Raw genomic sequence first — 14,489 nt, forward strand, 5'->3', positions numbered from 1 at the left:
GACCAATAAAATGGGGTTTAATTTATTTTAAGACAAATTTTAGTAATGCAAAAGATTTCTTTGACACAAATTATCACTGTTTTATTTTAAAAGAAAAATTCAACCCGTACAAATGGTCTGACACAAATTAACATGGCTCATTACTTAAAGAGCGTTAGCCTTGTGCTTTGTATTGATAAATGCATAATTATTCGTTGACACAAAAATTTTAAGTACAGTATTCATTATAACAGAAGCCAGGTATACTACTGCACACCATCATGTTAGCAAAACACTAACACTCCTCAGCAGTGGGCAATGTGACAGTATACACGTGTCTAGCCTTTTTCAACACATTTGCTGAATGCCACATACCTAAACCTGAACCATCTGCAGTAGCAGACTCATATGGATTCACACTGGCCACTTTGATGATTATAACAGTCCTCACCACCAGTACACAAGCAAGCCTGTGTGCATGCCAGGCTCCACCTTGAACAACAGGTGGATTGACAAAACATAGATCAATACAAGAAGCTCCAGGTGAAGTGTGGTATGCCAGAAGTGGAACATTGGCTTTTCTAGCTTTCATTTGTCACACCATTTATCATACCCCATGGGGGCCTCATCTTTCCTGAGACCTTAGGTATACTGTGGTCTATGTGTTTTGGAGCAAGATGTACAGGTTAGTGGCTGTTACTTGAGCCATGCCTACTACGTATGACATGAGAGATTTTCAAGAAAGAGTCAACCATTCCTGGAGAGGCCAGTTTGGCCTGAAGAATGGCCTTTCTGACCATTTACTATCTCCAATCAGCTTTAGATTTGCCATTTCCAGATAAAGTCCACCAGAATAATGAGAAGTGGTTTGTCCTCTTCATACCCAACAGGCCAGGTCCACTGCATCTGCATGGTTATGGTGAAAAGGGGTTGATCCACAATGATCACTGGAACTTGGCATGTGTTTAGGTGGTGTACAGCATTCCTTATCACATCTACAGCATGACAAATCATTGCCACTGACTTGGAATCATCTGAAAAATGGGGATGATGAGCAGTGATGGCTGGGGTGAACTCTGGCACTGACTGTTTGCTAGCATGGTAAGTGGCCCAGGAAATGTCTTGATCTCCACTGAAGGTAACCAGATTTGCTGCTTGCCGTATTTGTTCAAGCCACCCACACTCTTCTTGCAGGGCTTGGGTAATCAGTTGGCATTCAGTCTTGATTTCAACATTTTTGGCAGGGATGAAAGCATTGGGTTTCTTTAAGATGAATGAACAACTGTGTGAGACTCAGGAAGTGATGAGATAGCCTTCTTCACTGATGGTGCAGTCTCAAAGTCTGGGGTGGGAATTCCATGGACAATTGTCTCCACTTGAGTACTGGGATGCTCAAAAAAGTGATATCCCCCAGTTCCGTGTGAGGAGCCTGTTGCTGTGGTGGAGCCTAGATTGTGGTCTGTGCTGTCTGTGGCAGAAGTAGTGAACAGACCATCATGAAGCTTTAGAGGACAGACTACATTCTCATCCTTGAAGTGTTGGCATGCACTATTTGCCATGCTGGTAAAAGAGGCCGACATGCTGTCCTAGGAGATGGACAATCCAAGTTTAAAGAAGGTAGCTACTAGATGACTTATTCATGGCTGTGCATGAAGTGTAAAACCAATGTAGATTGGTTAAGAGAGATGAGGTAGGTAAGGTAATATCTTTTACTGGACCAACTTCTGTTGGTGAGACAACAGCTGACCTGAGGAAGAGCTTTGTGTAGCTCAAATCCTTGTTTCTCTCACCAACAGAAAAGTTGGTCCAAAAAAATTATCAGCTCATCCACTTTGTCTCTCTAATATCCTGGGACCAACATGACTACAACAACACTGCATATGTAGGTTGGTAAAGGCATTTCTTGAGCTTTGTTGTGGTACAGATTTTCTGTTCCTTTCTGGCAATGGATGTTGCTGTTGTACTGCACGAGTTGTGCCAAAAAAAGGGTAGTTGGATGATTGGAAACTTGTTCTGAGTTTTAAATGTTTGGACCATCCAATATCATGTACATCAGTGCCAATAATCACTCAGGCACAGATTTTGCTTGGCATCCTACGTCGAATGATTCAGTAAACTGTTTTCATTTGAAACATGTCCCTTTGAATAATTTTTGCTGTTTGGGACAGGTGAAGTGCTTCTTCTTCACAGTCTTCCTCACATGCTTTTCAGAGTGGTTGTCCAATATTCTGGCTGAAGGCATGATGCACATCATATACTTCTGTGTGTGCTTAGAGATCTGCAATGCATGAAAGGCTATGGGATTTTAGTTCAGAGCTGTGAATCTGCCCAGCCAGTGTCACCCCCAGCTGTTCTAAACTAGCTCTATAGAACCTTGTGAGGTCTGCTAATTTAAAGATTTCAGCCACATCTTCATTCAGCCTTGTCTCTTCAAAGTATGCTATCAGTTCAACAAAGGCAATTCTATGCAACATATTCTCTGTGTTGCTTTGCTTGGTTTTCTTCTCCCTGACTTTGTTGTAGAGAGACACGTGTTGCATGATATTTTGCCTCTTGGGCCGTTAAGTCTGCTGCACTTAGTTTTGCAAACAAGCACTGATCTTGCAGCTGAAGTACACACTTGCAACTAGCCCGACTATCAATGCCAAGGGCAGAAACTTCATGGAGGTCTTCTGAGAGTATGTTTATTTCACAAAGGATGCCTTTTTTTTCCTGTTGGTCTCTTCAACACGTGTATTTCCTCTTCAGTTTGATCCACAGCTTTCTCAGTCCCCCCCCAGCCCTTTTAAATTTGGTCCCGTTAAACTTCATGTAGCAAGATTTGTGCCAACATCCATTTTGTTTTGTTCAAAGTATTTTTTCAATACCATCAGCATAATCTAATCTGTATATGTGTATGCATACAAGAAATGCATTCAGCTTTTGGAAACATCTGGTATTTTCTTCTAGAGTTTGATAGCCAGTTCCAGCATGCTCTCTTTTTGATTCTGCTGGATTAATCAACTTTGCATCTGTCTCTTTCTGGCATAACACATACTTGCCACAGTCAGTAGAGACATGAGATGTCTCTTGTGATGGAGCTGGCTCTCGAGCAAGCATATATCTTTTTAACATGTTTGAAGCACTAGTAATAGCCAATAGTAATCTAATATCTTTTAGCTACCGTGTAAAGTTAATATTATCCAATCACCAAGCAGCTTTCACACAACCAAGGTAGCATCTGAAAGAAAAAAGGGAGATGTGATTAAATTCTGTTAAGACCACAATGACAATCAAAATTAGTAAAAAATGTGTCCACCAATTTTAAGGTCATGTTGAAGCAAACTCAAGAATACACCCCTTGTATGTTCAACTGTAAAGCAATATTATTTGCCAATTATGACAATGTTATGTTGGCTCTGGCAGACATTTTAAGAGTTGGCAATGACCTCATATCTGAAAACCTTTATTAGGTCATGCCCTAAAACCGTGGCAAAATTCATGCTTTCATCACAAAACCCACAATTCCATTAAAACAAACAAACAAACACAAATCTGATTGGCTGATTTAAATATCACAAGTGATGGCGAATCCACCACATTGCTAGGTGAGCTGTTCTGATGGTTAGTTACACTTGCCAGTTTGAACTTTGCCATCTTCAAATTCAAGCCATTGGCTCTTGATATGCCTTTATCTGGTATTAAAGAACCATCAGATATCTTTTCCATGTGGAGGTATTTATAGCCATGGCTAAATCTCTAATAAGTTAAAAAGGCTCAGGTCCTTAAACGTCTCTCACTTTAAGGCACTTCTCTCAAATCATTTTGGAAGCTCTTCTCTGAATCCTCTCTAGTTTTTCAACATCTTTTAAAAACTGTGGACACTAGAACTGGACACAGTACTCCAGTAATGGTCTCATTAATACCACACACAGAGGTAATATCACCTCCTGATTCCTGCTAGATATTCTCTAAGTATAGTGTTAGCCCATTTTACTACAGCCTCACACTGCAAGTTCATATGCAGTTGGTTACCTACAATAACTCATAAGTTCTTTTCAGAGTCATAACTTTCCAGAATACAGCCCCCATCAGGTCACCCATCAGGTGGTGTGACCTATATTCTTTGTTCCTAGATGTAAAGCCTTGCATGTGGTTGTATTAATGTGCATACTGCTTGACTGCCCTGAGCTTACCAAAAACTCCAGTTCACTCACCAGTCCAAGTAATTATTTTTAACTACCCCACCAATCTTTGTGTCACCTGCAAACTTTGTATTATTTATATTTTTTTCCAGATAATTAGGTATTGAACAGCACTTGGCCAACAACCAATCCGTGTAGGATCCCACTAGTTGATAACTCTGAATTAACAACTGTTTTCAGATCTATGAGCAAGCCAGCTTTTTATCCATTTAATATGTGCCATTTTGATTTTGAATAGTGAATCATAGAATATCAGGGTTGGAAGGGACCTCAGGAGGTCATCGAGTCCAACCCCCTGCTCAAAGCAGGACCAATCCCCAATTAAATCATCCCAGCCAGGGCTTTGTCAAGCCTGACCTTAAAAACTTCTAAGGAAGGAGATTCCACCACCTCCCTAGGTAACGCATTCCAGTGTTACTTTATTCATACAGCATTAAGATTCAGAAATTAACCAGGAAGTCAAATTGAAAAGTGAAGTTCCTATAAGCAATGTTAACGCTGCTACATAGCACAAATGTAATATTTATTATCAGATTGCCCTCCTGATTCTTCTGGGTTCTGTTCATGAAGGAAAGATAGCTAGCTATAGCACCTGTATGGAATACTGCTTTCACATACGCACTACAGACACTTAAAATAGTCATCTGTGACCAACATTAAGGTGCTATCTCAGCCATGACATGTCCTAGTCAAACACCACACTAAAGGGAAAAGGAAACAAAGCCCAACTAAGAGGAGATATAATGAAAGGGAGTAACACAAGTGGGCTGGAGCCACGAGTTCTGCAGCAGAGAAGGCATCAAAATCTAGTTTTTTAAATAAAACAAAAAACAATCCAACTAGCTATATAACAACTGAACTATATACAAAAACAGCCCAAAGAGATGAACAAAGAAGACAATGAGGACAGCTGTGATCTGAGCCTGCTACTCCATGAGTGCTCAAAGGAGAGCCATGATACTGCTGGACACTCCATATGGAGTGTGTCATTGTGAGTAACCATCTAGATATTTTTAGTTTATATAAACAAACCAACTCCACCTCCCAAAAAACCACAACCCTCTCTCTTACTAAAGGTCCGACCCTGAAGCCATGACGGAGCTAACACTCCCTTTGGAATTAATGAGAGTTTTGCCTACTAAAGGACTGCAGAATTGGGACACAAGTTCTTGTGGCAACTGAGTATAATACAGCAAATTTAATCATCATCTCTGCTTCAGACTTGCTCCATTACTGTTTTCCATGTGTGTAACTATCTGGTATTTTAGCAGGCTTATCAATTTAACAGCGACTTCCAGACTTTGATTGTATCTTTTAATTTTTTGTTAAAAATGTCATAAAGACACAATGAATACAAGTACTGCAGTTACATCAATACAAAAAAAGCAATACAAATTAAGCAGCTGAATACAAAAATACATTGAAATACATGAACACCAAAATGTAAGCTATCACACTAATTCAGAATTGTGTATGCATGAAAAATTAAATAAAACTTTTTTGTATTAGACAACTTAGGTATTCTCCACTTTAACAGTAATGTTCTTCTAGTTATGTACTTCACAATTTCTTCTATATACAGTATAGAATAAAATACTTTAAAAAGATATGACATTTTAACTCCTCAATATGTGATAGGTATCTTTTACACTAAGAATATTGACTGCATGAATAAAAACAATGCCTTACATCAACTGCTCTGAAAAGGAGGATCAACATTTTCCTTTTACTTCATTTATGTATATTTCAGTTAGTAGGTTTGGCTTGATAAGTAAGACAATCCTTGTCTTAAATAGTCTCTCTCACAGTAATGTACATCATATTGCTTGAATCTATACAATCATACAAAAGTGGCAATCATTATATCTAAATGTTGATTATGAAAGAGACAGCTTACACATATACAGGTCTTCCGAGTTGAATTCTTAATGACTTATTTACAATGAAAGTGCTTTTATCAGATCTAACATGATAGAGGGTCTTTTCTACATGTCAATTATTAGTCTCCCTGAAATTGGAAAAGTATTATATAGAAAATACCACAGCTTTGCAAACACTATAGCATACTGTGAAACTGCATGTGGTTCTGAGATTAGCAGCTGAAAAGTGTTGATAATTATAATTTAAAAATAAATAAAGCAAATAGGTAAACCAGTTACAAAACAGCAGAAACCTGCAATATTCACAACCGTAAAAAGACTTAATAAATCAATTGCTAACAAAATGGTGAAGCAGTTGGATCAAAAGTCTTGAAAACATCTTTTAGTGACTTATCATCAGATTCCCCACTTGGATCGTTATCTTGCATTTGATTTACCTGTCCAGGCTGTCTAACTTGCCTTGGATCACTGTACTGTGGTCTGATCAATCCTGATAAAGCTTGGATAGGAAGATTATGCACTGCTGGTGCAGTACTGGAGTGCTTAGCCTGAGATTTACTGATGCTATTTGCTTTTTCTGAATTGGCCTCTGCTGATCCTTCTGTACTTTTATCCATATTTGGGACAGACTTCTGTGGCAACATGTCTTCTGACAGAGTAGATTCACTTTTGCTAGTATTTTTCAAAATACTTTTTTTCTGGTTCTCTCCATTCTCTCCTGAATTAAGTGGAGCTGGGTCTAATGAAGATGAGCTCTGGTCTCTTGGATCATACAAACTTATACCACTAAGTATCGAGCTTGGAGTTCCCAATCTAACACCTGTTGATGATAGTTTGGGTGCATAAGGAGGCAGAACGTCTGGGTCAGATTTACAAATGACAGCTTCTGAGGGCTGGGATGAACCAATACCAGATCTGGCTAGACGAGGGTCAAATTTTGGAGGATGAGAATCCTTTGTGATTCCATGGTGAGTTTCTGTACTAGACAGTCTGTGGAGTCTGGGATCAACATTTTTTTGTAAGCGAGGATCTCCTAATTTGCTTGAACTACTGGCATGCAAATCTGCAGATTGATCCAAAGAACCACTTCTGCTTGTTATATTATTTTTTGCTTTTGCTGCCAGTCTTGGGTCAGCTGGCATTGCATTTGGATGGGGATCACTTTTTAAATTACGTAATTTATTAAGCCTCTGGTCAGCTATAAGTGGAGGAAGAGGTAAATTAATTGAAGACACCGGGTCAGGTTTAGGCAAGGGTATTGGAAGTAGATCTTCAGGAGCCCATACAATATGTTTAGCAAAGTTTGGTTTGGTCAGGATAATATCCATTTTAATGTGGCTAAACTGTCGAAGCTGAGATCTTGGATCCCTTAATGTTACACCAGGTAAAGGTTCCAAAGGTATTAGAAAAGCTCTCTCTCTTAATTCTCGTTCTGCATCCTCTTCATCATCATCCATTCCTTTTTGCTTGACCTTAACTCCAGTGGGTGCATGATGTAAATCTAACTTTGTTCCACCAACAGAAGAACTTGCGATCCCACTTTCATTAACCTTTAACATTCTGGGATCCCGTGCAAGCCTTGGGTCAAAAGATGACGACTCTGTAGGTTTCCTAGTATTTGATCTAGGAGTGGATCTCAGTCTCGGATCAACAGCCTGGTTTCCTGTACACTTCTCTTTAGCAAGTCTTGGGTCAGTAGGAACAACGACCATATGTTGTTCTGTGGAATGTTGTTGCCGATTCCTAATATTCTCAGTTTGTTTCTTTAAGGTTTTTAATATTGATTTAACACTGCTTCCCTCTTCTTCTTCACTACTGGAGTACCAGTTTACATTATCATCTGAAAGAAAACAAAGATTAGTCAAACAAATGATCATTGGAGAGTCAACAGACTTTGATCTAAGTATAATTTCTTAATAACTGGCTTTCGTCTGATGTTAAGACTTAGCAAAATAAGGTAATAGCAACTATAAATTAGGATCACAGAAATCAGTTAATGGGAGTAAAAAAAACTAGTTATAACAACTTAAGAATAAACACTCAACTGCTGCTTTCTCTTCTCTTGTATACCTCTTCCAATATTTTTGTGTAAGAAAATAACTATTCCTGTCAACAATTCTGTTTAATTTAAATTTCATAAAAAGATGTATTTTTAAACACATGAATCCTGATGTAAGTGGCTTTATTGTTGGTTGAGGGGGAAAGACATGGCTTGCTGCTGTCTTAAATGGACAAGGTGGAAATGCTGAACTGCTACTCTATTTCCCTTTCATATTTGAAACCCAAGATGTAAGGGATTCAGGGAGAAATCAGGTTCCAGAAAGGGAAATAAGGGAAGGTATTTAAACAATATTAGATTACTGAGGATAAATTATCAACCACTACTGCCGTTACTGGGAAGCCCTGTAATTGTAGTATCATCTCCCAGTCCATCAACATCACCTCAGTCACGTCTAGCTTAAGTTTCAACCAACTCACTTTCAATCCATGCCCCAGTCTCACCCAGACACTGACTATGATCACTGACTGTTTTGGACCAGTCAGATGTTCCATGTGTAAGCACCTTAAGAGAGGAGGAGCAGTTTCTTACTACTGCCACCACCTTCTGAGGATGCTCTACAAGGGAAGAGCTGAGTCACGCTAAAGCAGCCCATCTGCCACTGCTGTGATTTGAAGGTGAGTCAGCAACACCTCATGATCAACAGCACTGAAGACAGCTGATAGATTTAATAATGCCAGCATGCACACTATCTTCATCCATTGCCAGGAAGAGAATCTACCAACGCAGTCTATGTCCCAGACCCAGGATCATACCCAGATTCTCATGGAGGTCTGAGATCACTAGATACTACAAGAGTTGTCTTGCCACAGCCTTTTTGATAATCTTGAACAAAACTGGAAGACAGGACACAGGGTGATAGCTGGCCAGATTATCAGCATCTGCCAGTGATTTCCTGGGCAGTGGCTGTACTGATCCTTCTTTAACAGAAACAGGTAATCTGCCCTCCCTTCAAGGAAGCAATAGTCAGAATTTAGGGCCAGAAGGGACCACCAGATCATCTAGTCTGATCTGCTGTAGGTCACAGGCCACCAATACCACTCAGTATCCACACACTAAACCCAACAACCGAAATTGGATCAAAATATTACAGCCCAGAGGACACTAGACTGCAGAGAGAGAACAGGAATGCCTGAGGCAGGGAAATGATTAAGTGAGCTATACCCAGATAATTTCTGTCAAGTGACTAGCACAAATACTCGGAAGCAGAAAATGAAAAAACCCCAAGATCGCTGTCCATCTGATCTGGGGGAAAATATCTTCCTAACACCACATATGGCGATCAGTTAGGCCCTGAGCAAGTGAGCAAGAACCAACCAGCCAAGCACCTGAATGCTCGGTGTCACCTCAGAGCACTGGCCCACACCGTTCAGTGTCCCATCTCCAACCGCAGCCATCTCTGATGCTTCCGAGGAAGGAGACCAACCCTCCCCCACCCTGAATATACTGGGAGGGGGAGGGTTGCTAAGCTCTGCTCCTCAACATGACAAGCAACCACTTCATACAACTGCACTCATAAATTTGTGCAGCTCTCTCAAATTTGATTAAACTGTTTTCTCATGCAACTCCTTTTGGGAGGCTATTCCATAACCTCACCGCTTTGATGGCTAGAAACCTTCTTCTAATTTCCAGCTCCAATTTGTTCACAGCCACTTTATACCAATTTTTTCTTGTGCTAGCACTGTCCTTTAGCTTAAATAGCCCTTCTCCCTCCCTGATGTATGCCCCCTAATGTATTTATAGACAGCAATCGTATCCCCTTCTCAGATTTCTTTTTGCTAGGCTAAATAAGCCAAGCCCTTTCAGGGAATGTCTCCACTGCAGATGAAAACTCGTGGCTGGCCCATGCCAGATGATTCAAGCTCACGGGGCTCAGGCTGTGGGACAGTTTCACTGCAGTGTAGACTTCCGAGTTCAGGCTGCAGCCCAAGCTCTGGGACCCGGTGAGGTGGGAGGGTCCCAGAGAATGGGCTGCTGCCTGAGCCTGGAAGTCTACATTGCAATGAAACAGCATTGCAGCTAGAGCCCTGCCAGCTGCGGATTTTTAACTGCAGTGCAGACATACCCTCATTCTCCTCTCATAAGATTGGCCATCCATTCCCCAGCATGTAGCTGAAATTCTTATTATTAGACCCTACGTGCATGACCTTGAACTTTGTACTATTGAATTTCATCCCATTTCTGTCACTCCAGTTGTCAAGGTCATCCAGACCTTCCTGTATAATACTCTGATCCTCCTTCTGTATTGAGGATGCCTCCCAACTTTGTATCAGCAGCACACTTCATTAGCACAGTTGTACTTCTGTCCCATGGTTATTAATAAAAATAATGAATAAGACTGGTACCAAGACTAATACAGTAGAACCTCAGAGTTATGAACACCAGTTGTGAACTGACTGGTCAACGACATACCTAACTGGAAACCATAAGTATGCCATCAGGCAGCAACAGAGACAACAACAACAAAAATGTGTTAAACGTAAATTACTAAAAGGGAAAGTTTAAAAAGAGATTTGACAAGGTAAGGAAACTGTTTCTGTGCTTGTTTCATTTACATTAAGAGGATTAAAAGCAGCATTTTTCTTCTGCATAGTAAAGTTTCAAAGCTGTACTATGTCAACATTCAGTTATAAACTTTTGCAACAAATAACCATAATTTGTTCAGAGTTATGAACATTTCAGAGTTACGAACAACCTCCATTCCCGAGGTGTTCCTAACTCTGAGGTTCTACTGTATTAAAGAGCCCACAGAAAAACTACAAAACAGGTTAGGAAAAGAAGCAAGGAATAAGTTATTCAGTTGAAATTAAAGGAGGAACTTATATAGGCATAGTGTAATTAATGGAAATAGTCACAAAATAAAAATGGGATTATTATCCTGACACAATATAAAAGAACTTTTTCTTAGAATGTAAGAGTCAACATTACCTTCTTCCTTGCTCATTGCCCTCTGAGACTGACTGCTGATTGGTTCTCCATCTTCTTGCTGTTTTTGACTAAGTCTTACAAAAAGGGCTTTCTGCATTGCTGGAAGAAAATCCGGTACATTAATAGCAGGTTTATGGCCTGTTTTACTGACGCGATCTGACTCATTTCCACTCTTATGTGAATCTTGAACAATGAGGTGAGCCTGGTGATCAGTAAATTCTCCATGCCATGTTCCATCTGCATATATAATATTAAAAAAGAATCAGCTAATTTACTGCTAACAAATAGCCAGAGAAGACTTTACAAGGCAATATTAATTGAAATAAATTTGAAAATATTTATAAATCCCACTGTATAAAGGTTAATCTTTCAACTATTTCATATTGAAACAGGCTGAAACATGACATACAAACTGCAAAGTCAACTCTGATTTTTTCCCCAATTGAAAAAAACTGTTTAATTTGCAAAAAAATAATAATCCTAAATTGTAACAAAAATCTGACAATTCTCAAGCTTTCAGATGATTTTTCAACAATTTGCACGCATATTGTGCGCTAAAATAAACGATAAAATGATACTCTCCCCTTGGCTAGAACACCAGTAAGAAAGGATTTTATCAAATCTATTGTGAATAGAACTGTTTTTTTAAGGGACTATCTGTATCTACACACAGGGAGAAAAGTTACATTAAAAATATTTTTAAAATTGCAAAGATGAGCACTCAAAAAGTTAGAAAACATCAGAATTAAGGTTAGCACTGCAACTTTAATTATGTCTCTTTGTGAGTATAACTGCATGATAGAAAAAAAATTGTAACACTAAATTCTGCAAATTTTGAGAGGTGGACAGAGCTTCTCTACTGCCTCGATAAATCAGGAAGATTGAGGGTGAGAAGCCAGATTTTACTAGACGATACCTGAAAGGTTCACAAAACAGCCATATTGGACCCACAAGGTGCCGAGGCAGTCACTCAGATACAGTAAACAGAAAAAGCAGATCTTAACGGAGGCTGTGTTCGCATTGAGACTATGAGTAAAATTGAAAGAGTGGTATTTAGGCTCCTTGTGTCGAGTCAATTGAAAATGAGGCTCCCGAATCTTTTTAAAGTTTTACATTCGGACAGCCAGACCCTGAATATCTTCCAAATAGGAGGGTTTTTATGCAAGATGACTTGTTGGTCTGAAGGAGAACAAGGACAACCACCAGCTGTTCAGGATAAACAAGCTCTCAAAGATTCATCTAGTTTCAGGCTAAAAGTTAGACTGTACCTTGATCTTACCAAAGAAAGTGAGGTTACTTATCTGTAACAGGAGGTTCCTCGAGACGTGTGATCCCTATCTGTATTCTACATACACACCGTGCACCCGAGATCAGAGATGTCTAGCAAGTAGCATCCACTGGCCTGCACGTGCACAGTTGTTCTCATGTTCTCAACCAAGAGAGTAAGGGGCAGTGTGGACTGACACCTCTCTAGTTCCTCCTTTTTACTGTGCATCTAGTCATGATTTGGAGCAGAGGGGAAGGAGGGCAAGTAGTGGAATACAGATAGGGACAATACATCCTGGAGAACCTGTTACAGGTAAGTAACCTCCATTTCTTCTTCGAGTGCTGGTCCCTATCTGTATTCTACATGTGGGCGATTAGTTAGTGGTTGATCAAATATTATTTTATCAACTACCATTGGTTAATAACATAGTAAAAGCCTCCTGATTGGTTAATAATTAAACCAGTGTTTTAATATCATGTGCTGCAAAGAGCCGCATCAGACACACTGAAGAGCCACCACCTGAGTATCACTGAACTAGACATCTGATTTACAATCTGCATGTAATACTTCTAAAATCTGTTATACATTTTTCCTGTATGAATAAGTTATATGGTGAGAGACAAGATGCGAGGTAATATCTTTTATTGGACCAACTTCTGTTGGTGAGACAAGCTTTCCAGCTGACCAGAGGAAAAGCTCTATGTAGCTCGAAACCTTGTCTCTCTGACCAACAGAAGTTGGTCCAATAAAAGGTATCACCTCGCCCTCCTTGTCCCTCTTATATCATTGGGACCATCATAGCTACAACTATACTGCATACGGTGAGTACAGAACAAAGAGCTAAAGGAGTCAGAGGGAAGAAAACTGACTGGCTTGTTTAGCCTGATGCATTATAATTCTTGTAAATGCTAAATTTACAAGTACTAGTCCTAGTGTCTTTACTTCAGTCAGCTCTACAGAATGGCTCTCTGCTAGATTTCTTCTCTTTTTTTGAAAGTTCTAGAATAGCTTTTCTCTTTTTTAAAAGAAGGTTGTTTCACAATATTCTTTAAAGATATATCTCAAAACAGGCTAATTATTCTAATATTTCTCTCAATTCTTCTAGAGGTGCAGTAATACTTCAGAAAACGGAAACATGTCTCACCAAGGAACAAAAACAATTTTGAACACAGACTTACCTCCTGTGTTATTAGTTGGCTGAAAGCTATGTACAGCTTGATGTGAATAGTAATTGTCATAGAAATCAGCTGGGTTCTGAATAGATTCATAATTGATGTTCTGCTGTCGTTCACCAGGAATCTGCTGATACAGTGGGCCTGGTGGGCAATGATTCTCTCTGGGCATATTCATCATATGTCCTTGAACTCCTGGAGTGTTGTATGGTGCACCAATGCCTGGTGGTGTTAAAGGTGGACCAGCTTGTGCTTGAATCGGTATGCCAGTTTGACCCTGTGGTCCTAAAAAGCCTGGTGGAACAGGTTGCAAAGGAGGGCTGTGTGGCATTGCTGGACCTTGGGGTCCTGTACATTGGTGATGCCCAGGAGAACCTGGGTGCATTACTGGTCCATTATGTCCTTGTGGTATGCTGGGACCAGGCCCTGGACTTGACCCGGGATTATACATATGCTGAGGATGTGGGTCATTTCCCTGAAACTGTGGTCTTGGTGGTGATGTGCTGTTATAGAAAGTTGGTGGCCTGTAGGTAGAAAATTGACAATTAAAAAAAAGCACATATACATGCTACACAAAACCAGATCGCAGTACATATAATTTATACATTTTAAAAAGGCAACATTTTAAAAAATACAACTTTCCTCTCCTTGCCATACCTTTCTAGAAGTTTGGAATGACATCTGTTTTCCACAACATTTTACCCTGTCCCTATGGCAAACAAGTCACTGCTTTACTAAGCATGATGTGGTACAGAATGATTGGCTTTACATCAGAGGAAGAACAGGAAGGAGCAAAAATTGGATTGAAAGTAAATCAGAGAAAACCAAGATTATAAATGTAGGAAACTGGACAATACATGCAAATGTGTACGTGGATGGAAAATAAACTGAACAGGTAGAAGAGTTGTGCTCTCTGGGGAACATGACAACACTTGAACGTAGCTGTGATAAAGATATCCACATGAGATGAGGAAAGCAAACTTTACTTTCAGAAGGATGAACAACAACTGGTCAACAGAG

At 39.7% G+C, this 14,489-nt stretch overlaps 1 protein-coding gene across 7 annotated transcripts in view; it reads right to left on the reverse strand.

Moving 5' to 3' along the window:
• Positions 1-5,526: 5,526 nt before the first annotated feature.
• ZC3H6 (zinc finger CCCH-type containing 6) overlaps positions 5,527-14,489 on the reverse strand; it is a 73,867-nt gene continuing 64,904 nt past the window's right edge. For 3 of the 7 annotated variants that reach the window (XM_074949820.1, XM_074949819.1, XM_074949818.1), the window contains 3 exons: positions 13,476-13,993; positions 11,031-11,267; positions 5,532-7,883 (listed from right to left, as the gene is read on the reverse strand). In XM_074949820.1, coding sequence (XP_074805921.1) covers positions 6,379-7,883; positions 11,031-11,267; positions 13,476-13,993 — 2,260 coding nt within the window. In that variant the 3' untranslated portion in view covers positions 5,532-6,378. Of the gene's footprint in view, positions 7,884-11,030; positions 11,268-13,475; positions 13,994-14,489 lie in introns of all 7 variants that reach the window. The other 4 variants (XM_074949822.1, XM_074949815.1, XM_074949817.1 and 1 more) reach the window with 3 other exon arrangements.

Source organism: Natator depressus, chromosome 3 (genome assembly GCF_965152275.1).
Source record: "Natator depressus isolate rNatDep1 chromosome 3, rNatDep2.hap1, whole genome shotgun sequence".
Classification (NCBI taxonomy): Eukaryota; Metazoa; Chordata; order Testudines; family Cheloniidae; genus Natator; species Natator depressus.